The sequence below is a fragment of the Neodiprion virginianus genome, chromosome 7, assembly GCF_021901495.1.
Source record: "Neodiprion virginianus isolate iyNeoVirg1 chromosome 7, iyNeoVirg1.1, whole genome shotgun sequence".
Taxonomy (NCBI): Eukaryota; Metazoa; Arthropoda; class Insecta; order Hymenoptera; family Diprionidae; genus Neodiprion; species Neodiprion virginianus.
The window spans coordinates 3,519,167-3,544,044 of record NC_060883.1 but is presented as its reverse complement, the minus strand read 5'-3'; the positions used below and the strand labels follow the sequence as shown (position 1 = coordinate 3,544,044).

Genomic DNA, 24,878 nt, shown 5'->3' with positions numbered 1-24,878 from the left:
ATAAATTAATAAGTGTTTTTCCAACGAGCTCCAGTATTGACTTTTGTGAATGGTTTGTTCAAATTTGAAAAACCGGAGTTTCCTACTCTTTCGCGAATTATTTTTCATCTGTATCATCTATCATAGAGTTCTCGAATTTATCTAAACATTTTTGGAGAGGAATTATCAAGGTAATCAGATGCGGAGCTACTGGAAAGCGGGGTCGTGATAAACGAGCGTTACTTGTTGATTTTCGGTCGTTACAACGCGACGCGTCAGTCCTTAAGCTGGAAGCCGTTGAACTGCCCTTACCGAAACTTCTTACAAACGAGAAGAAATATCTTCTTATCAAGAATCTCTGGAAACGAAACCGTTTATTAGAATCCTTAAGAATTTCAGTGGGAAGAAAAAATTTCAAATCCGCTTGTTATCGTCGAAAGGTGTGAAATTTATGTCTCACTTTATTTCAAATTACTGTCTGATGTAATCTGAGAATAACAATATTCCAAATCTTTTGCATCACTTTCACAGCGGAATTTTTAGAAATTTACAAGCAATTTTGTTTCACTGCTCAGTAGATAATAATAATATATAATAAAATAATCAGCGGAGAGATTCTTCAATCTTGCAGTATGAGGCTTATTAATTATTCTTTTATTCCATGTGAAAAAAATTTCTGCCCCACGTTCACTCCAAATATTTTGTTTGCAGTGAGGCCAATGAGTGTTCAGTTGCTCGTCAGCGATTTGGCGCCCCTCAGTGCTGAAAAAAAGTACAGCATAAACTGCATGACATACGGATCAAGACCACCGGCTAAAATCACTTGGTACCTGAACGGCAAGAGCTTGGACAACTACTCGGATACGGTAAGACACGATTGGTCAAAATTATGAACTAACAGTGAAGCAAATTCTCAACATATCGTTAAAATTTTTGCAAATTTGAGACACTTCACCAATCGAGAATCAGAAGTATGGGATGGAATGAATTATTCAGACTCATTCACTGTGGCAGGTTACCTTCAAGCTAGAATTGCAATTATTTTGTGAAGACTTTTTGAAGGTTCAAAGAATTAACCCTCTGTCTGTAGACTGAGTCTTTCAGGGAACAATCGATTTCTGAATATCAATTTTTATGAGCAATATTTTGCAATTTTCGAGTCTTCCAACTTTTGAATAATGTAATAGACACTTTGAGGAGATACCCTGATTTTTTTTTCGATTTATTGAAGGCCTAAAACTCTTCGAAAAAGTTTACAGACATGAGGTTGATTCGGAATTCTAATCTATAAAATCTGATCCAGCGACTCAAAAAATGCTCAGGTACAGGAATATTTGTGTACGTGTCATGTAAGGTTTGGGTTATTTTTTATCGGTCAAACCGCCATTTTTTAAAGGATGATTCGGTATACTAAAACTTCGATACCTGATTCAAAAAGAGCATTCGAAAAAACCCCTGAATACTGAATTTCATCAAAATCGGCTTTACGGTGCTGAAAAATCGGAGTGAATAGCGCTGAAATATGCTGAAATAAATGTTGGAGTATAGCTGGATTTTTCGGAATGACGAGATCGTTTCAAAATCGAATACTATCACCGCTGGATTGATCAGTTTTTGAAAAACTACGATTTTTTTTTGTCCCTGTTGTTAAAAAGCTCATCTAGACAATTCTGCTTATTCGTAAAGGTAGAAAATCACGAAACGTTAGCGGTTAGAAAATTTTTTGTAGCAAATATCCTGCTACCGATGTATTTTAGAACGTCCTGTAGACAATCGAGCGATGCATAAGTGGGTAATCGGTCGAGCTTACGGGGCGAATCGTGGAAGGTGGTATCCAGACACGGAAGGGAAGAAGAGGAGGGAGGGAGAGGGAACCGGGAACGTCTGTAAGGTAAAGTGCTGCTGTTGCGGGATTCGCTAGGAGTAAGAAGCGAGCAAAATAATAGCGAGGCGAGTAACGTGAAAGCGGCGGCGGTGGATGGCGCCGAGCAATAAATCTTTTGGCGTGCGAGAGAATGATTGTCCTGTTTGGTCCTGCAGGTCTATAGGTATAACACATAAAGTCTAGGCTGCCTGCTCGCACGAGCTGCGAGTCAATAAAGATATACTTTTAATCCTCGGGAACCGATCGCTCCGTCGGTAACGAAAACGTCTTCATTGCTGATATTGCTTTGAAATATGCTGCAAGCTCGGGATATATTCTTTGCTAACAACCACTTTCACTCAAGTTGCTCCCGCAAGACTTCTGTATTTTTATTGCTCTTATACAGAAGTACTGATTGCTGTTCAGGTTAAGCTTTAGCCCCTCAATATTTATTTCTTCATATTTCAGCGCTATTCACCCTGTCTCTCCAGCACCGTAAGGTCGATTTTGATGAAATTCAGTATTTAGGAGTTTTTTCGAGTGCTCTGTTTGAATCAAGAATCGAAATTTTGGTACATCGAATTATCCTCTACAAAATGGCGGTTGGACAGATGGAAAATGACCGAAACTTCACGTGACACGTACAAAAATTTTACTGTAAACATTTCTCCGCCAACGGGATCAGATTTTGAAGATGAAAATTCCGAATTTGACACTGCTTCCCGCATAGTAGAGAGTTTGATGAGCAAGACCCTAATCAAAATGTACTTTATTTGCATAAAAATTGTATCTGCCGATATTTTTCGAACACTGATTTAAATTGGGAGGCAAATTTTCGCTATTTGGTGGATTAGAAGGAGTCGAAATGTGCTCCGATATTTATCAAACTTTGATTATATTTCAAGATCAAATACGTTAATCGGCGAACTTTGTACAGAAACTATTTTACGGCAAGGTTGGCGAGGGGTGTCAAAGGGTGACAATATTGTTAAAGTTGACGTTGGCCCGAATTGAGGGATGAAAATTCGTATTCCCCAATTCAAGCCATCTCATTAATTCTCCGTATATATATATATATATATATATATATATATATATATATATATATATATATATATATATATATATATATATATATATATATATATACACAGCTATTCGGAAAACTTGGGCAATAAATATTCCAGGTTTGATAGCAGTACGTCATAATTAGACGAGCAAATGAAGCCGAGACACGCTCGTCCGGAGATTTATTGGCTCTGGGTCCGGAGTAATTCCTTTCCGATTGTCAGATCCAGTTCTCTTTGTATCATTATAATATATACATATATACGTTATGCCTACGCGGGTACTGCAAGATTTAACCGTCAGATCGTATTGACCTCTGGACGTAGTTGAGATATTAGTTAGTTATTCTTCACTCCATGACTATTTGCCCCTGTTTCGCTCTTCGTTGTATAAAATCGATCACCCGCAAGCTCGAAAGCATGCAACTCGAGGAAAGACGATTGGTGCGGAATTTCAGGACTACAATAACCGCCATTCCAATATGAAAATTCCTCGTTTATACTCCGCAGATATCGCCGGACACGAACATGACCATGTCGACCCTCAACTTCAAGGCCACGCTCCAGGACCATAAAAAGAAGCTGACCTGCCGAGCCGAGAACAACAAAGTTCACGGAGGCGTCGACGAGGCCAACTGGGAACTGGACATTAATTGTAAGTACATCAAAGGACGAAACCCTGAAGGTTATCTGCTCCACTGGTTGACCATACTCAAATGTTTCCTCCTTCGGTTCCACAGTCGTCCCTGTTCTTCGACTTGAGCTTGGATCGAACATGAACCCCGAGGATATCGAAGAGGGTGACGACGTCTACTTTGAGTGTAAAGTCCACGCGAATCCCGAGGCTTACAAGGTCGTCTGGAAGCACAACGTGAGCTTATAGAAATTTTCTAGTTGTTCTAGAAAAGTCTTTGCAAATTTGAGTTTCTGGTTCGAGTTCATTCCATCTGGTGTTGCTTTTTTACTCGGCATAGTGTAGAATCAGCGATTTCCTTTGTTCTTGGACACCTCGACCTGGAACAAATTGAAGTGAACGTTATTCACAGAGGAGAGAATTCTTTCGGAGTCGAGGTAATTGTTTACGACTACCTATTCATATACCTTCTTGAATTTCTGCTCCGCAGGGAAACGTTATACAGAACAACGCGAAGAACGGCGTTTTCGTTCAACGATACGACCTCGCTTTCAGAAAGGTGAACCGCTCCCAGGCTGGCAATTACACCTGCGTCGCAAGCAACGTCGAGGGCGATGGTACCAGCAACAGTGTAGAGCTGAAAATAATGTGTAAGTAACATTCACGCTCCACGAATTATTTACAGTAGTTTAATAATGTTCTTTACGTATGAATACTCTTATACAAGATGAGATTTTCGAACCATTTAAAATGGATATAATCCATAAGCTTCAAGTTGTTGGTGAATTATCTCGAATTTGCTTCGATGGATATTCAGCTGAATTGATTGGAATGTCAGAGCATGGTCATTTTAAAATCCAAAATAGGTATAAAAATCACGTGAGATGTTGCGGAAGGATCGTAAAAGATTTAGCAATTGCACGAAGCCGAAAGTTCTTGAGAAACTGTTGAAATCATACGACTGAGTTGACTCCAAACAATTTCTTTTTTTTTTTTGCTTACGATGATATATTAATGGAAAAGAAAAAGTAGTTTGAAAATTGTAAAATCATAGGGTCCTGAATGTAGAATATTTCAGTAATATAACTGATAATCCAACGAAGCGAAGAACGTCAAATTAAGCGAAAGTGAAGTCTCGAAAAATCCGTTCTTTTTATGCAAAATCAGGCGTCCCAGAAATTCTGTGCCGAGTAGAAGATTACAGATTAACCGCAAACCGAAAACCGGAAAAAAAACGAAAGCCAAAAGCTTCTCTCTTGTCTAAATACCTGAGCTTTGTTCTGATTGTAAAAGGGATAAACCGGCCAAGAGTCTGGATCGCGGGTTTGATGTGGCGAGTTAATTCCAGGGATGGCTAGCGGTTTCCGTGTCGGTATTAGATAGGCCTTGGTGAAAGGATGAGGGAAGAGAAAGGTGGGATTGGGATGTGTGCCCAGAAATGCCTTGAGGCTCGTGTTGATCTTGCGAATTATTAATTTGCCACGAAAATGCGGAAACTAATTCATCCTGCCTCAACTCCGCTCCTCTGTCTGGCGTGCGTCTCCCGCGGGACAAGGGTGCGGCATGTAGGCAGGTGAATACACACACACATCGTGCCCATACACACCGCAAAACCGGAAGCTTTGGCCATTTTCCGCAAGCTCGATGAAATTTATTAACTACGATGAACGATGCGTGCCTTACTTTCCTTGGGGAATTTTTATAATTATCTCAATTTCAACTCCTCGTTTACAAAGTGTAATCTCTCTCTCTCTCTCTCAGTTGTAATGGTCAAATATTTGCGGTATGTCTTTATTTTATGTTACTTAGTCTGTTCCGTCGTTCGTGAATGTCGAAGAGACCTGTTTTGATCACATAAAATGTTGAAAATCGATTCTCTCCGTCATTTCAAGCAACATATAAACATATCGATATATTTCTAGTATTTTTGGTTTCCGGTTGACAATAAGACTCGCGCATAATTGGCAGGTTGAAACAGCGTAGTCATTAGCGCGTCGTGCGGCATTGAAGTACATGTTGTTGGATCCAGGTTGCACGGATTCGAAGCACTTGGAAATTGGCTTCTCTCTGTAACTATAGACACGAGATCCTTGACGCGAGACTCTACCGGGATCCTTGACGCTGCTGGATACATATAATCGCAATTTAGGGGCGGAATGGCGTTCCGAAAACCGCCAAAGACGATCCGCGAGCACTTGAGCATCTCCTAGAAGCGGAGACACTGCGCACTTGATTGCATACGGAACCCAAGAGCGCCCATCTGGACGAAATTCAGATCCCGGTTTACATCAGACGGCTGCGAGCAATCCGATGCCTTCTATACCAGATAGCATAAAGCTGAGAGAGGGTTTTCAAATTTATGGGGGAAGTTACGGCCAAAAAATATATTTGCAGTTTTTTCCATTTTTCCCCGTATCGATTTTGGCCCTGAGAAAATTTGTGGAGGTCGTAAACCTTCAATTTGTATGAATCTGCATTATACTGCAACTCTTGAATTGAATATAAACAAATCGTCTACTTTGAATGATAGTTTGATGGTAGTGATAGATTTTTCAATACATTGCCAGTTCAAATTTCGTAAACTTTCATAATATTATAAATCCGTCTTTATTCAATCGTACGGCAGATAAAAAAAGTTTTAAAAATTTTGCGATAGAAGCTTTGAAAAATACGCTAAAAAGAAAAACTTGAACATGATTAGCTCATCAAAATTTGACAAACGATACAAATTTATTCAAAGTGTATAACGATGTAATCAACGGAGTAAACAAGTTTATAAACAACCGGCTACTTATTTAAAAATTACCAATTCAATTCAAATCGATCAATTTCATTTACATTCTTCAGATCCTTGTATGCAAACACATTTTGGTCTCACTACTTTTTAAACCGGATTGTAATTTCTACTTGGAAAAATCAAAACCATGCAAAACTATCAAAATTATACGTCCAACTTTAAATTCTACGTGACTATCGGTGGCATAAATTTTGATGTCTTTTTCCAAAAATTCCGTCCATAAATATCTCGGAATCTCGAAACTGCGTAGAGTACAGGTGTTGTCTGAAACAACGGTCGGAGGCAACGGCGGCGACGAGAAAGGACAGGTGTAGAACAACATTCGACAAAATCGAGTTAATTAAATTAACTCAATTACCGCGGGATAAGCAAGTAACGCCGGTTGTTTTTCAGCGCTCGGTGGAAAGCGGAAACAATGGAAAGTGTAGCTACTACCGCCGGGTTGTGGAGGAGATGTAATATCCGAGATTTGCATGAAATTGAACCTGCACAATGGCCGCGCTACCCTCAGTCGTTGCCGTACAGGAACAGAACTGGGGTATCTAGCGAATTATCAGATAAAACTCAATTCTCCATTACCGAAAAACGGTGAAGTAAACGCAGTTTTATCAGAAAGGTACGACCTGCCTAAAAAATGGCCACGCAAAATTCTTATGCAAATTAGCTCCAGGTAGAATTGGCTGGATTTTTAGTATGCTGTAGTACACAAGTCCCAAAAGTTAGTACTTTTCGATATACAGGCTTCGGCAGAAAGGTGTACAGATTTATTTATGCCTGTGGATTTCCTGATTTTCATGAATTACAAAGCTTCAAGGGGACTTGAAATCAAACGAATCGCTCAAAAAACTGCACGGTTGATTCTCAAAAATAAGAAGATAAGATAAGAATCATGTATTTCGGAAACTACTGATTTCTGGGACTTGTGTCTACGAGAAAATTTCGATCTTGAGCCAATTTCCGTAAGAATTTTTCGGGGTCCTTTGAATCGTCAAAAATACCGTTCATGTGAATTTTTGGATGACTATTTTTTTTTTTTTTTTTTCAACCGCACGACGCATTTTGACCTGCTCGTTTGCGTAACGTTGGTAAAACGAACGATATTACAAACGACGCGCGATTAAGCGAAACTCCACGGGCAATTATTACGACCGGCGAACTAAATCTCCCGCCCTTTTTTTCCCGCGCGCGGGAAACTCGCTCGCTCATCTGTCCGGCAGCTGAACTGTCTCACCGCAAACCCTGCGAGACCTGCCCGAAACCACCGACAGTGGGGACACATCGTCACCAAGAGTAAGCGTCGCCCATTAAACGTCGGCCCTGTTCACCGCCTGTAACGATCGTATTGAGAACATAACCTGTACGCCCTGTCCCGGCAATAAAGATCACCTCGTTTGCCATTTATGGGTACGGAAAGGGCCGGCGTTTTTTCAAATTTTCACCATCGCTTCGGGTGGGATGTGCTTTTACCCTCTGGGAATTTATGTGGAACTCGTCGTCGACGCAATTTTTGAAAATACCAACGTGCTTTGTCACTCTGACGCATCGTCGTAGTGACGCTGAATTTAACGCCGTTTGAACTCTCTGCACTTATTTACCCTGCAGCTTGGCGTTGACTGAACCTCTTTAGCGTTATTCTGTATCAATTATTTATTTACTTATTGCATGCTGCTGGAATGAATACGTAATACAAAGTATATATCCCGACATGGTACCATATAAAGGCACTCGTATTCTGGAATGAATTCAAAAACTAGCTTATTACTAAAACTTTCCTGACTAATCAGAGAAAAAACAATTGATTCATGATGCAACTCTAACAATTTTTTTTTTTTTTGTTGCGACTCCACTTACTTCATTCCATACAATATTTTACGATAAATTTTTTTAGTTTTTCCTTAATAATATGCAATTTCCTATTTATTTTATTGTTATTACAAACGATGAGCTTTGAATCTCAACTGATCCGAAGTTTGTCAAGTTTGAAAAATTTCAATATTAAATTCTGAATGTAATTGTGCAAATTCACAAAATCGCGATCTTAAATTTGTCAAGTATTTTTTTAGTCTTCAATCATTTCAAGTTCAGCGTTAAATTTCTGTTTCATCCAACCGTTTTTTTTTTTTTTGTTTTTTTTTTACATCTGGTATCAAATGGGGATCAATTATAAGGTGTTGAAATAAACACTAAACGCAGAGCAATGTTGGTTTCGAAAAATTTTTTATCTCTTGTTTTTTTTTCTAATCACGTGAAATGGATTTTTTCTCGATTTTGATCAAGGAAAAAACTGTGACGAAAAATGACTTGAGCCCAGTTTTTCTCATAACTTATTACTGCATTTTCTTCTGCCAGAAAAAAAGATTGTACATGTATTCGGCTATACTTTCTACTATCGTGTATAATATTATACGTAAGCCTCTGCGAGGGATATCCGGTGTCGTATTATTCGGCTAATGCAATTTTTCTACATCCAATATTCCTCGACGCAGGCGTAAAAGTATATAATACGTATCATATTCAGGCTAGGTATATTTTTCGATGCGGGCTTATCCGAATACTATATGCGGGAAAAATACCTCTGAAGAAAAGCGTCAGTTTCAGTTCTGGAAAACGTCAGTATACACTTCGTTAACTTGAAACGAGAAATCCCGCAAGTATTCGATATCCACTCGGATATAATGATGATAATAATAACGTATCTCCGTAAATTATAAAAAAATAAGCAGTCAAATAGATGGTGAAGCAAAAAATTCTATCATAAAAAATTTGACAAACATTTCTCCAAGTGTTATTCTTTTGTTCAAAACTTTCTTCAAAGTAATTGTATAATAATATTCAAGAATATATAATGAACCTTAGATTTACATTGAAAATTATTTTCATAGTTCTTAAATGAAACAAATTTTCCTCTCTGAAATGATTTAAAAAACTCATTAAATTCTTACTCGTATCATTTATATAAAATTCCAACAATCGTTGAATTGATAAATTATTCCTTACTAAAATTTAAATTCATTCCAGAGAATGAAATATTCGAACCGAAACAAACGGATAATTAAAACTCTGTGTACAGATGATGAAAACTATGAATAATGAACACGAAATAACTTTTGAACTGCTCTTCAAACCTTCATACTTCAAGTCTAAAAAGCACCTGTCTGAAAAATGTTGAGATAAATTTCTCGAGCTCTGCACAGTCTGCCGTCAAATAAGAGAATAGAAAATTTCGCAGACGCGAATAGCTGTAAAGGCAAGTGCAGGCGGTACCGACACATAACATACCTATAGACATACGTTCATGAATGTATAATACAATACGAACATAAATCCGACAGGAATAAAGCGAGGTTATGCGCAGTTAGAGTGTGAAGAATGGGGAAAAGTTTGGTTCGAATGAAATTTAAAATAAATATATAGACGAATAGTGTGATATGAAGAAAAAAAAATAAAAAATTTGCAATAAAAAAGAAAGAATTTTCAAACCAAAACAAAACAGGAGGACGTTTAAAAAACAATATGTAATAAACGACGCTTTGCGGGAGTCGGGTGAAAATTACCGAGAATTGTTTTCTATTTTCCGATCGTTTGAACGGCCGGACTCGCCGTTTGGTTCTGGGGGTTGGGCAGCCTGCCCCGACAATGACTTGGCGTCGGGCAGATTTACAGGCTGCTGTTGCCCTCGGCGACAAATGGGTTTCCGCACTGAACCGCTATTATACGTAACCCCGTCCACTCGCACTAAAAACGCCTCCCCCCTTTAAATCTCTTTCTCTCTCTTTCTGTGTGTGCGCGGTGGAAATAATTAAACTGACTGGCATCGAGTCCTTCACGCCTCGCGTGCAGTCGGTATTGGGGATGCGTTATGGGTCAGGATCCGTGCTGCCTTATTGCCTCGGTCGGTAACACGCTCGCATTCCGACACCGCTCTTGGAGCAGCCCCGTGTTTCTATGAATTTTAAATTTGCAATCGACCCGATTACAACTCACGGAAAACGCGACGATGCCGTGTTGAAATAGCAATATTTTTTTGTACATCCAGTATCGGTTTAGTCGGAACGAGCGAAAATCCACAAATCCAATCATCACAAGATTTTTCATTATTTAACTAGTGATGGAAACATGATGGAACAGGCTCTTCAATTCTCCAAAGATGTCACGCGAATTTCATTCAATTGAAATCAACTTTTAATCAATTCGGGTCACTTTTCGTGAGCTCAGGTAACTTTTTGACTTCAAAACTAGGAATTAGGATGGCTTCACGTGATTTTCAGCAATTTTAAGTAACATAGGGTTAATTTTTATCAACCACTCTGGCTTATATAATGATTTCGAATAAATTCGCCGTATATAATATTAACTGAAAGGAATTATTCTAGTAGTTTGCACCACGCGCTGAATTCAAATTCTAGTCGTGTAGCATTTTTTATGTGGAAAAAAATATGAACAAAAATGTCCGTAGGAAATTTTTCCATTAAAAGTACAGTAACGCTTTTAAATTGATAGGAAGATAATATTTCAACGCTTTAACCACTTTCAATGGAGATTACGAGATACGTGGCATCAGATCAGATAGAGAAAAAAGCTTTATAGAATTCGCTGTACACGGTTGTGCATCCAGTCACATGCACGGTCAGCTATAGATAAATATGGTTTTAAATGGAAAAAAGGATTGATAGAGAAAATCCCATTGAGCTGCCAATTTCAGATGCCCGAATAGACTCGCTCGAATCGGATAAGAACTTTTCAATCACTCTGAATTCCGTAAAAGCCTTGACGAAAGTTAGGCTCATGCGTATTTTTATATTCATACCAAGGAAGGTTATTTGTGTACGTAGCATTACTCATGTATGGAAGTTTTACAAATATTATTTCATGTATTCTTCTCGTTCAAATTAAATAAAGTGGATGTATCTTACGAAATGTTATTTTCTCAATTCTAAAACCGTTCGGAACATTGAAACAAATGAGTTTTCAAACGCGATTTTAAGGAATGGACGAAGCTTGATTACCGTTCGTTTGGAAAATTTTGAACACCGATATTTTGTAAAATTCAGGGTATTTCCAAAACTCGTCAAACTCGTGTCAGAATTAATTTTTCGGTATGAAAAAGTTGTGCCAGCTACAGTTGACAGCGAGAAAAATGTTGAATATCAAATTAGATAGTTCCGAAAAGTACAGAAAAAGTTTGAGTGAGCAATTTGCAGGATTAAAATCTCGTTAGCAATTCATAATGAAAGGTTTTGTCTCGCTGCGGAAAAAGGAAATTCACCCGATGCCTCACTCTGCGATGTTTCTTGTTCATTTCTGCTTAGTATCGATATGTGATTTCAGATAAGCCGATTTGTCTTCCGGACCAGAAGTTGGTCTACGGTGTTGCGAGGCACGAAGAGGCGCGGGTGATTTGTCGCGTTGAGGCTTACCCGGCTCCGCACACCTTTCGATGGGCTTTTAACAACACCGAAGAAATGGTAGACGTTCCTCAAGCCAGGTACAAGAACTCAACGAGACGAACGCAGAGCATCCTCACTTACAGACCGGTCACCGAAATGGACTATGGAATGGTGCTTTGCTGGGCGAGCAATACCGCTGGATTACAGAAGAATGCGTGCATGTTCCACATCATTCCTGCACGTGAGATAAATCCGCAGAATTTTTCACCCTTAGAGACAATCCTATACCCATTGATGAAATGCAATAAATAATTATGCTCCACTCGATCATCGTGCACTGTAAATTCATGATTTAATAGCGAGACTCGATCACATTGGGTGCTGATCAATTGAACCAAACGGGTTTGTAACATTAAAAAGTTGAATGAAACTTGGTTGACTTTTCGCAACCCCGAAAACTATCCGCTTTGTTTTCTAAAGCTTGAAGTCGAGCGTACATTCAATTACCGATCACGTTGCCGGTGTTTCATTAAAGTCAAGTCAAATCTTCGATTATTTTTGGTCCGTGTAATTGACCTTCTGACGGATGAAAAAGTGATATTGGTACTTGAGTGAAGTTACTTTGATCGATTCTGAGTATATGACCTAATTGAATAACTGGTGATTGTCCGTGGATTGGGTTAAAAATAACGATGGGTAATCAATTGATTGACTTGATTGTTTCAGAGAAGCCAGAATCGCCGTACAACTGCACGTTAACAAACCAGACGACGGACTCGTTATCGGTGGAATGTACAGCGGGGTTTGACGGTGGTCAGCAGCAGTACTTTTTTCTTGAAGTATTCGACCAGCACACGGCGATACTTCAGGCGAACAGGACGTCGAAGGATGCTGCCTTCACGGTTGCTGGCCTGGAGCCAGGAAAAGTTTTGAAGATGGTCCTTTACGCCGCGAATTCAAAGGGGCGAAGCAAAGAGACGCTGCTCGAAGGGTTCACGTTGAAGGTTGCCGAGAAGCAGACTGGTAAGCATAATATTACCCAACGTTACACTTTTGTAACCGAGGAAATTGAAGCCGATCATTAGGACCAGGGGCTGGGCTCGCCCATCGATCTCATTATTCCTTTCAAATCGAAAAAATTATATTTATAACGACTCCGCAAAGTCCTGGAACTCATTAAATTTAGTGTTATACGCTGTAGTGAATTTTTTGTGTTACGAAACCACTCCAGCAAAATCGATCAGGTTACTAAAACTTACCGTAAAGCGTCGATAAATGACTTTTTTTTTTACACACATTGGGACACGTTCAAGCCTCGTTAACTTGTCGTAGCGTTTAATCAATTTCCGTCTAATTGGAGTAGAGATAAATTGAAGTAGCTTCCAACTATAAAGGTATGAAATTTTTGTCGTGCTGAGATAAAATTTGAGTGTCAAATCTGAAGGATGTTAAACTTAAGTGCAGAGAAATTAGTGTGGCGTGAAATTGAAGCGGCGAAGTTTTAGTGGTTATTTAAACGTTGTTAAATTCAAGGGGTGGCGAATTTACGAGGTGATAGATTCAAGTGATTTCAAATTTGAGGGGGGGGAGGGGGAGGGAGGACAAACAGTCGGAACTATTTGTCGGAGTTCGAGGAAATATTGAAGGATATTTTCTACAAGGATACTAGCTCAGGTGAGCTAGCTCAGTGATAACAGTAACGCGAAACACTTTAATGAGCAGGGAGGAGGAAGCCCGTTAAGGTGACGCTCGGGTTCTAATGAATATTGAATTTCAAAGCGTCCGAGAATAGCAAAGTATCCCGTTGGTATGCAAACAAAACCTCGTCCTCGCCCGGACATCTTGGGTCCTTTACTCCGGCTAAAAGCTCGCTTCTAAATGGCCTGAGCTGAGGGACCCAAGATCGAGGAAAGAGAGGAGCATCTGAATTATTATTGAGGAAAGCGGAGGGTTTTTGAAAAATAGAGGAGTAGACCTGGAGACGAAAGTGCATTAGGTTCAAACACGGGACAATCCATCGATGGGAAAACTGAGGCTGGTGGAATCACGAAGAGAGGATAATTCTTACTTTTGCTGAAAGGTTTTAAGAATACACCTCGAAATATGCTGGTAACGCGACGACTACTGCCACCAGTACCGTCCAACTACCCGACGACTCGTTCATGCCCCATTAAAAATTAACGTTCTACGGTACTTTGCCGCACGGGAGCAACGCGACGCTTTTTAAGTGCAGCTTCGCAGACTGTCTCCTCGCTGAAAGCTCTCTTTATATACACACGTGTGTACATACTGATCGATAAAAAGGCGGATAGTTAATCGTGTGCATGTGAATTCAAACAATGTGCCATAAATAAAAGTACATACACACTCCATCGATTGATTGAGAAGAAAGCAGGATCGATGAGGCAATTTCACCGAAAACTTAATTTTTGTAATCATGCAGTTCTCATTTGCAAAAACTGTGCATAATAATTTTTTTTTCCATTTTATCAACAGTTTGAATCAGAAAAGTCTTGGAATAGGGTTCAATTCTCAAAAACGTATTTTTCACATTTTTTCACGAGTCATCCCGCCTGGCAAGTGGGTACTCAATCGATACGCCAGACTGTAAGAAGCCTGAAAATTTTCGTACGATTCAAACGTAGGCAATGATCTGTGAATAGTGGACTCCACAAAGAATTTCAACTCTTTAAACTGAGTGGAAGTAGCAATTTTTCAGAGTTCATTCTATCAGTACTTCATTTCCAACATCGATGAAAAAAAGTAAGCTTTGAAGTTCAGGTGGATTCCAAAAGACTTTTTGCTTGATCCTTTTAGAAATTGGAAAAAATTTAATCCTATTCGGTGCGTTAATATTTATATATACACATATCTATAAGTTCGGGTGATGGAAATAAACGGCGAAAAACATGAGAGCAGTGCGGGTTCTGTTCACAGGAACACCGATCCCGTTCGAATTTACACCGCTGTTAGGAGTCCTCATCGGAGTAATAACTGCCCTGGTTCTTGTGACCCTTGTCATCCTCGGGGCTCTCAAACTTAAGAGCGACCGTCGAGCTCAGCGACCAGGCGACCTACCCCTGAAGAAAGCAACCGCTCCTAGCGCCGAGGAACTTTACGACACTGATGATAGGAACCCGGACGTTGTGCCGACGAACAAAGGTAAGACATTACCCAACTGATGAATTCTTACAAATCAAAATGCACAATGTCTCTTACAGAATTGAGGGTGTACTCGATTTCCCCAATTATAAGCGTCATTCGTAGTTTCGAGTTTTTAACTTTTTCGTAGCTGTTTGCAGCTAGGGAGAATTCAAAAAATTAATGTTTATCCCAAGTATTTTCCTGTGGTTTTCGGTGAAACGAAATACGAATTACTGCAGTTGTAATCTTTTAGAAAAAATTTTAGCGAATGGTGACGATTTTTAAAGAAATTGTGCTGAGAAAATTGAAAGAACAGTTAAATTTGTGCGAATATTAAAAAATATTGTCACGCTGTCGTGGCAAAAAATGCTTTGCTAAAGCATCGATGAGATTCGAGTAAGTTGAAGCATTCTGACGTAACTGTTTCGTTTCACCAAGTCCTGGCGGTATAGCAGTTACAGATATTTCTCTTTTTAATCTAGTTGTTTATCGATTCTTATCGAGAAATAGCATTCCGCCAGCTAAAGGGTTCGGCTTACAAAATAGTTGAGAATGAGAGCAAGCGGTGAGAGTAGGTATACAAGTTTGAAATCCCGATCGCATCAGAGAAGATTGAAGTATCAGTGCAAGCGCGTTCGATTGCAGTATCAACCGCGTTGCATTGGTTCGAGCGAATAGGTACAAGGTAACTAGAACGTTGCGCCGCAGGGTAAACGATTTCTTTCCTCTGGAAAAATCTCTTCAATTGTATTTCCAGCCAGCAACCCCCGCCTCCCCCTTATTCTCCGGCTCATGCTATCGCTGAACGATGTTTTTTTCTTCTTCACGTCGGTCTTCGGTTTTCCTTTCTTTCCTTTGCTTGAAAAATCTCCCTCTTAAATCCCGTCTCTCTATCTCTCTTTCTTCCTTTCCAACCACACGACATATATATAGCGCGAGTTGATAGAGAGATAAGAAAAAGTGGCCTATCGGTAGTTTTTTTTAACCTGTCACGAAGACTGCCCATTGGTCAAAGTAATTATTCGTTGGTTAATTTTCGCTTGAAGACCGTATCCAGGGAAGTTTCTGATCATCGATCCTTCAAAGAAACCAATGGAATAAGAATGTCAGGTTATTTGTGGTCAATGTCGTCATAAAACAGTCCAATTCATATGCCCGATATAAGTACCTAATTCATCGTCACGAATGCGAGCTGACAAAAAAGGAACTGTTCTGGCCTCCAGTGCTGATAGAGTTTTATAGTACGAGATTACCCGAGAAGGACTCTTTTTCCAAAAACGGTAATGGGTAACCTTGTGGTCAATGATCCTGGGAAAGGACTAATTAGTCACACCAGTTGACTTGACACACCAGGGGTCAATGTCGTCGTAAAACAGTCAAATTCGAGTGATTCGTCATGAAGAATAGGGATTCTTCTGTCTTGCGCATACTGTGAGCTACGATGACGACTCCGTCATCCACCATTTGACGAGAGTCAACGTTGGGGTGCGTTTGAAGCATCTGTAGAACTGTTTCTCAGACCGGGATATAGTAATTGGAGTATAGCTAGTGTGTATCGCTACCCGGGGTTGTCGACAATGGAAATCCCGGATAGACAGGGCTCATATTGTAAATATGAAGTGCTCTTTGAAGATGTCTCTAGGATGCATGGCGAAGTGCGTAACCTGGGGCTGGGGGGGCACCCTTGGCCAGCGCCCTCGGCATTGTGTTTCAAGGGGTGGGTTGAGGACAGGGTTTCAGGAAGGTGGGGGACAGGTATGTCACGTCCTAAGTCAACTCGACGATGCCTGGGCGCCCACTCTCCTCGTCATTCCATCCATTCCACTCAGAAACCGACAACACTCTATCCGTCCGGGGACCCGCCCTCCCGCCCCTCTTTACCATCTTCCGCAGTGCAGCGAATGCCGGTTCTCTCTCTCTCTCACTCTCTCTCTCTCTCTCTCGGTCTTGGCTTCGCTCTGTTCGAGCACCAGACTAAGAGAGAATTCTAGATCCCTTCAAAGGCTCACGCGCCCTCCTGAGGTCCTGACGTTTGTACACGTTTGTCCCTGTCTACTGACGCGGTTATCACTCCCCTTTCTATCCCAGGCGACGACGTCTATCGTCTAACCACCGTCCCAGAACCACTGGAGGCGAAGAAATGAACCGACGAGATACCCACCGAAGCTTCAGTTCTATTGTGGTCTGGATTCGGCTCTTGTTACTTTGCTCTGTCCGAATTGACGACGATTCGACAACGTCTTGTGCACAATTTCGCCAAACTTTCATCAACTGCTCACCAGAATGTATGGACTGTTTTTCTTACACCAACTTCTTTAGAGATTATGGAAATGTAGCACTCATCGGTAGTTTGCGAAACATAAGTCCTTTACCGAAACAACTCTCGAGTGTTTAAAGACTTGCAGGCATATCCCATTCATCGCTGAAGCCCATTTTATGATACATTCGTTGTAGACGAAACGAATCTTTTAACAATATTACCACTGAACTATTCATCAACGGAAGCAAGCCAAATCGGTGAGAAATATTTTGCATTAATCTTTCAAATGAACTCAGTTGATCCTATCCTGTTCCATCCAACCAAGCCTCATATCTAATCCAAGCGAATGGAATCCGTCCTCAATCTTGAGTGCCGAAGCGGCGTTGGTTAAATTTACAAGGCGAAGGATCTCTTGGCCTTCATCATTGATCAGCGGTATTCATGCCTATGATAACTATCATTCTGGCTAATTCAATTAGCGTTCCAGCGATTCAATATTTATTAGAAAGGGCAAACATCTACTCGAGAGTCAATCGTAACCTAGGTACGTGACTTCTTCGTTAGTGGAAAATAGAGGACAGCTAATCGAAGGTTTAACTTAGGAAAAATCGTGATTTTCGCTGAGAAGATCCTAGTTCAGTTGATTTCAAAGACTGCTCGGAATTGCGACTGTATTATAAATACACTCTTCGGACTATTGGCTCTCTTAGTATTGGATCACTCTCACGATCCAGACGATTTTCGTCGGCTCCTTCTCCTCTCTTTCTCTTTTCTTGTTTATCCTACGGATGGCGTTGCAATTTGAATTACCCGGCTATAAGCTAGTTGAGGATTAAGATGCGATGTGGAGACACAGCACGACTTTTCCCAAAACCAACCCTGTTACCATATCAAAGTTGAGGCAAACCGTCGATCTAACTTGAAGATTCAGATTACCAGCTCACCGGTTCGACCGCCGGGACGCCACTCGCCGTTCAGACAACCCCCGATGGACAGTCGGCCACGATGCCAGCTCACCAGATCAACCATCTCCAAGGTCTTCCACCCACCTACCAGATCAACGAGTACAACAATTATCCCACTTTACCGGTGAGTCCGAATTCGATCTTTTCTTTATCCATCTTTCTGTCGTGTCTGAGAGCCGAACTTTCATATTTTTATAAAAACGATACAATTCACATGACTATGGTCAATTAAAAACAGGCTTTCCATTTTTGAAGGATTATTTCAACAACAGTCAGTACAACCCAAATTATCAAATCGAATCATTCGATCAAAGGTCAAAACAAGTCAATCTAAAAAGTATTTAAAAAAATTTAAAGCCTCACTCGAATTTCGGTGTCCAACAAAATTTGTCGACACCATAACTAATCGAAAAGCCCACAACTCCTGAGCTTTTTTGTACCGTCCAGCGGATTCGAAGTTGTAAAAACATTTTGTGAATTATTTGTGTTTCGAGAATGTTGTAAGAAGTGAGGTCAGAATATCGCTGTAGAATATCAGTGATCCTTTTTTAATGAAATTTCTCGAAATGTCACGAAGAGAAGCGTAGATTCTTGCAGGCAATGCCCTCATAGCTGATATATCGTTGCTTTATTCTCACCCTGCGCCACCTCGGGACGATGTAAGGGTGAAAATAAGGGACGGTTGGGAAGATTCTGGTGCATAGGCGTGGCCGCCGGTTGAGCTAACGAGGCTGACGCGTTGAAACGGGGCTGTTGATGGTCCCGGGATGAATACTGAGCTGTAAAAAAAGCACCAGATCGGCCGTAAAGTAAAGAATTTTTCAGAAGATGTCACGTCCTCTTCAGCTTATATGGCCGCTGGATCCCGGGCATCCGCCATCCGCGAGGCGTTGTAAAAATAATGGCGCTACCACACCGCAATATGTAATCGAGTAGCTTCACCTGACGTTTCCTCCTCTCTCCTTTGCCGGTGTCACGCATGGTGCATTCCTCGGCAAATCGACAAATCTTTTTAAACCATAAAAATTTTTTGCGACGATTCTCATTCCGTTGATCGTAGTACTTGAAGGATTTTTATTTATAAACATTCGTAAATTGTTGATGGATAAAATTTTAGAATAAAAATGGTAGGAATATTTGACCCGTTTTACCGTTACCGTGAAATTTAAAGATCTTTTAAATTTTTTTAAACGTAGCTTACTCCTTCTAAACACGTTTACTTACCATTGTTATCGTTATTTCATTCCATATTTCACATTTTTGTGAAAAGTGAAACGATCTCTGATTTGAATATTATTTGATAACAGAATTGCGAAAAATCCTTCAACTGCATTTGAATTATTCCGCAAATGTTTGATCATACTGTAAATTGTCAGGATTAGGCGTTGCTGAATTTTTCACGGAATGAACCACACGCGTATCACTTATATTGCGTATACAGAATGCGAAAAGCAAAGCTTCGCGATCCATGATCATCGCCCTTGGTCAGTGAGAGTCCCCGCATGTGGAGGCGGCACCTGTTATCAGCCATCGCGTCCAGCCACCCTGCCAACTTTATTGTTTCCCATAAAGTTTCACGGTTTATCGCCCCCGTTATTTCATACATCTTCATATACGACTATACATACAATATACATACATACGTATAGGCACATGCCGTTCGATGAGTTGGCTTGAAAATCTGCACATGACCCGCAGCTTTTCATTGTGCAAAAAAATCGTGCAAAAAATATTTTTCCATCGGAATATGCCATCAGAAAAAATTTTCTAGCACAGGTATCGTCGTATTTTTTTTCTCTCGTAATTTGAAGAAGATTAAAGATTCTTGGTTTTTCGAAACCGTGAAGCGTTCGTAAAATTATGTCGCTTGATAAATTGGTAATAGCTTCTTAGCTGGCTAATTAATTTCAAGCGTGTGGATCTTCGATCGAATCTCCGAAATGAAAGTTAGAAATTTTTTCGGGGCGATTAAAAAATTGACGAGAAAACGTTTCGTTTAGTCAATTAGTCTGCAATTAGACACGCCGATACAAATACACGTACTTGTACGTCACTCTTTCCGTCGTTCTCAAACTGCAGAGTAATTTATAACTATCAGTTCTATCTAGATAACGAAGTCCGCAGCAAGTTGTGATACTTGTGAACTTCCATACTGCAATGATTAGATTCGAGATAGTCCATTGTATGCCTGGAAGTGACGGAGATGAAAGACAACGTCAGACAGAAAGCGAGGGAAGAAAAAAAAAACGGTGATAAATGACTGATAGGTGAATTACTTGATAAAATTCGATGCTAATGAAGTAGAGTCAGAGGTTCCTGACCGTAAGTACACAAACGTGGAATATAATATATGATGAATTATCACCGAGATATGATTAATGAATAGTACAATCTATGGATTGAGCGGATAACACACGACTTGGAAAAAAAGTTGTGAAATAACTATCGATCAAAATTACCGGATTCAAACGTTATGGAGATAAATTTTTCGACTATTTAAAAATTTAACGTTAAAGGATTGGAAAAAAACTTTTTTATTGCCAGACACATTAATCTGTAAAAAATATGATCACGCATTCGCAATTGCGAAAATTGGTAACACGGTTCTTGGTTTATCTAATTCTAATATAATTGATCGAAATTTCATTTCCTCGGTTCAGCTTATTACGAAATCATAGCCAATTTGCCGAGAGTTAGGAGAAATGGAAGTTTAAGGTGTTCCTGATGTATTAACAAGCTTACAGATGCCTGCCTTCACGGGTGTCGGTAGGGATATATTTACACAGTTAAAACTTGCACTAGGCTAGATAACTAGGGGCGCATCTATATGTATACATGTACGTATACGGTGCAGTACGAAGTACGTTCAAGTTCAATACCGGCGGCATGAAGCCGTGGCCGGAACGTGGCTGCACCCCCGTATTTAACGGGGAAATTTCCAATGGCCATAAATTACGAGCTAGGCAAATTTGTAAAGTTATTGCTACTACCGCCTGCCGCCTGCAGCGCCGTGCTACTAAACGGGGCTAACTGATAGAACGAAGTGAATACCTCGCGCCCGAGTTTCGAAATTGATAAATTCCATCCCGGGAGACCGGACGTTTTATATCTAATTTTGCTAATTTTTGGAGTCTGATTTTGTCGCGGTTTTGGATTCAAATTGCTGACACCGTGATTCGGATGCTTAGACGGGGGCGAAGTTGAAATTCCGAATTTGAAGAGTCGAAAGCGCTGAAATCCGGATTTTTTTTAAAATAATACATTTTTTACATTTTTTATCGATATCCTGCATTTTCTTTCGTTCAGTATTTTCATTCACTGTCTTTCCTTTTTCACGAACAGCTATCTTCTCGTGCAAAAAATACAATTATCAAGTTATCGAAAAATTCAACACATTGTTCTGCGAATTTGCATTTATGATTTTGAAAACCGGTTCGAGGATTTTTAGGTAGGATTTCACCCCCAAAGTAGCAATTAAAAACGTAACGAAACGTTGTTTCAAGAAATGATTTGACAGTATTCAATAAATGTTGAGGGAAGTTTAAATTTATGTGGTCATAACCGAATCCTAAGTATGAAAGCTGTAGTCCGTAGGTAAAATATACATATATTTTCCTCTCATTGCCAAGCAACGAGCAGAAGGGATCAATAAAAGAGAGAAAACCGCGTAACTTTATAACAGGCTTATAGCAGAGCAAAGCGAAGTGATTTAGTTTTTCACTCGACTCTTTCTTTCTTTTTTTTTTTTTTTTTTTTTTCTTTCTCGTGTTTTCTTTCTTCGTAACTCAATTTGCGTATCGTGTTGTTTTTCTTTGTTTTCCTTGTTTCTTATCCCTCGTTTTTGCAGAAGGAAAACGGGGAACTCCTATTTTGTTCTGGAAAATCGAGATTCTCTTCTCGGATTTTCAGCTGGGTAAAATTGGTTAACTCAAACCCCGCGCCCTTTGAGAGTCCTCCTCATTCTGTATTACTCTGCGAGGAAATTTCCTGCAGGATTCGCTGACGCAGACGCTCTACAGACCGCAACTTTCGGTTAACTTTCTTCTCTCTCAATCAAGAACCGCGTACCGCCATTATATCTGCTAATTCAACCCTTTTAGTAGCGCACAAAGAACCGTAATCTTCGTCTTCATCCCTCGAACCAAAATTCTAAACTCGAGCGATTCCTACTCACGTTTCTCCTCATGAATAGTAACATTCTCCTTTCGCGTATTCATTTTTTTTTTTTTTTTTTTTTTGATCTTTCGCCAAAAAATTGTAATTTCGGCTTGTTCTTCTCTTCTTCTTATTTATTTATTTTTTTTTTTTCCCCTCTTCGTGTGGCTGTGAATTTTCACCCCCTACCCCCTGTCAGCCTTAGATCCGTACGTCGAGCAGCGCTCGTTTTAATAACTGTTTTAGCTTTCGGGCGAGGTGACGTACGCCGAGCTTTGCCTGGCGCGTCCGACGACCCTTGCGACGACGGGAATGGACTCAAAATTGGGAGTAATCGTTGGGGGCAAACCGTACACGAAGGAAGCGACGGTTTACGCATGCATAGACCACAGCGTGCGGCAGCCAACGCCGCTCGGATTTCAGCAACAGCAACAGCAACAGCAGCAGCAGCAGGATTCCGGCCTCGTGACGCCCGGAAGTGGAATAATATCGGGGAAGCACCACCCCCGGGAGGTTGTAACAGTCCGCACACCCCTGATCTCGAGTCAGGAAAGCTGCGTATAGGGCAGGGATTGCGACGCGCTTAACGTCAACGAGTATTACGTCTGAGGAAACCGATGATCGGTTTTAAATCGCCCGCCAAAAACAGCAAAAAAAAACTAACAAACAACTATATAAAAAAGAAAAAACATTCTTCCTCCCACCACACGTTTATACGAGAGCGGGAAATTGGTCGTTGCGAATCACGGGGCGCGTCGTTCGGGGAGAAATAATTATTAATATGCATATGTAATTATTAATTGTTCGTTCGCTTATGTGAACGGTGTTGATTCAGTAGTTAATATCGGTGATTTGTATTAGGGATGTACCGGTTTAGTCGGACAAGACAGATTAGCTCAAAGTTGGCCGGTTAAAACGATTGGTCGGCCAGAATAGTTGGCTGATTAAACGGTGCAGCCTGCCAAAATTAGTCAATCGGCTAATTTTAAACGGGTAAATATAAAAATGTGTAAAATTAACGGGCAAATGATTTTTTTTTTCTTTCAGATTCGAACTTGCAAGAAGAATAAGTTTTGTTGTTACATTAACTTTACAGAATTATTGTCATCCAATTGTCCGAGGTGACTAAAAAGTTGATCAATCAATAATTAATAATCAGTTAAGCTGAGAAAAAAAATCAACGTTCGTAAAATCGTTTTACTTGCTTGGATCAACGTTTCAAAGTCACTTATTAAACTCTGCATATTTTCGAATAATTTAATAAGTATTATTTTCCAACTGTAGTTAGTACATTATTGGGTGATATTAAAATTGGATTTGCTCAGCAACTTCTCTAATTGCAAGTGAAAAACGTTTATTTATGTGGTATTTTGATCAGAAGTTCGAATCCAAAAGGTGAAAATCTCATTTTCTTGTTTGTTTTCTGCATTTTTAGGTTTGGGCGGTTAGAATTAGCTAATTAGTTATTTTTGCTTAGTCTGGCCGGTTAGCCAGTCGACTATTTTGGACGGCTAATTACTTTAGCCAGCTCATTTTCGGCTAATTAACCCGGCTTAATCATACAACACTAACATGTACATCTAGGCTTTTTATATAACGGCTTATTGACATGATCAGAGCTACCAAATTATATCAATGTTACAAATTTCAGTTTATTCCAATTTTATCCGAAGATGTTAAGGTCCCTGAATTTGAATATTGATTTTTTTTAACCCTAGATAACTTTTTACAAATATCGTCACCCCTTTTTATTGCTTCTGATATCATAAGCCTCACATTGTTTAATCCGCTTACGGTAAATAAGGATTGATTTTTATTTGGTTTTTTATTTTATTTTGTGAATAAATTCCATGAAATTCTTTCTTCAATTTCACTTTCAATCTCTGTATATACGTTTAGGGAATATTATTTCTACGACATTCAAACGACGTAAATTCAGCCAAAGCTTTTGAGCTTTTCTGTCGAGACTTTGCACTTGATACATCAGTTAAAACCGTGGCCACTGAACACTAAGGCGAAACGAAGTGAAGGGTGATCGATCGACGACGGCGATGCCAGGTATGAGTAAATAAATATATAATATATCTAGTAAATGGCGAGGGTGAGATTATGATGAAAAAACTCACCCGTCGAATGAAATTCGCGTAAAACGAAACTTGACATGGCCGCTGTCCGTCGATCTGTTCGGAAGCTTAACCAAATTGTAAATGTAAATTTTTTCTTATACGAATGCAGACTATAAATAATAGTTCGAGATTTTGGATATGTATAATATATTGAATACGTATAAATGAATATGATATTTATCGGTACGTAGATCCAAGTTGTAAATATACAAGGTGAGGATCGATATAGGTGAAGAAAAGTTGAACAAGTGAAGTTAAATTGAATTGTGGATAATTGAAAGAAATTCAGATGAATATAGTTATAGTAATAACGATAACAATAATATTATTTTTAAAAAAAGATATGAAAATAATAATAATAAACCAATTAAATGAATCAGTTACAATAACAAGCGTAAGGGAAAATGATAAAATAACACAGATTATATGAGTACCGTGAATTTTATGTAATTACGTAAGGAAAGGTATACATACATAAGTAAATGTATAATACTTATATA

General features: G+C 39.6%; 1 protein-coding gene across 1 annotated transcript in view; it reads left to right on the top strand.

Annotated features, from left to right (window-relative positions):
• Nucleotides 1-24,878, top strand: part of LOC124308856 (synaptogenesis protein syg-2-like) — a 223,779-nt gene extending 198,901 nt beyond the window's left edge. The window contains exons 9-17 of the mRNA XM_046772009.1: nt 691-845; nt 3,421-3,565; nt 3,651-3,781; nt 4,035-4,194; nt 11,670-11,969; nt 12,455-12,751; nt 14,666-14,890; nt 18,058-18,221; nt 22,499-24,878. Of these exons, the coding sequence (XP_046627965.1) occupies nt 691-845; nt 3,421-3,565; nt 3,651-3,781; nt 4,035-4,194; nt 11,670-11,969; nt 12,455-12,751; nt 14,666-14,890; nt 18,058-18,221; nt 22,499-22,816 (1,895 nt within the window). The 3' untranslated portion in view covers nt 22,817-24,878. The remainder of the gene's footprint in view (nt 1-690; nt 846-3,420; nt 3,566-3,650; nt 3,782-4,034; nt 4,195-11,669; nt 11,970-12,454; nt 12,752-14,665; nt 14,891-18,057; nt 18,222-22,498) is intronic.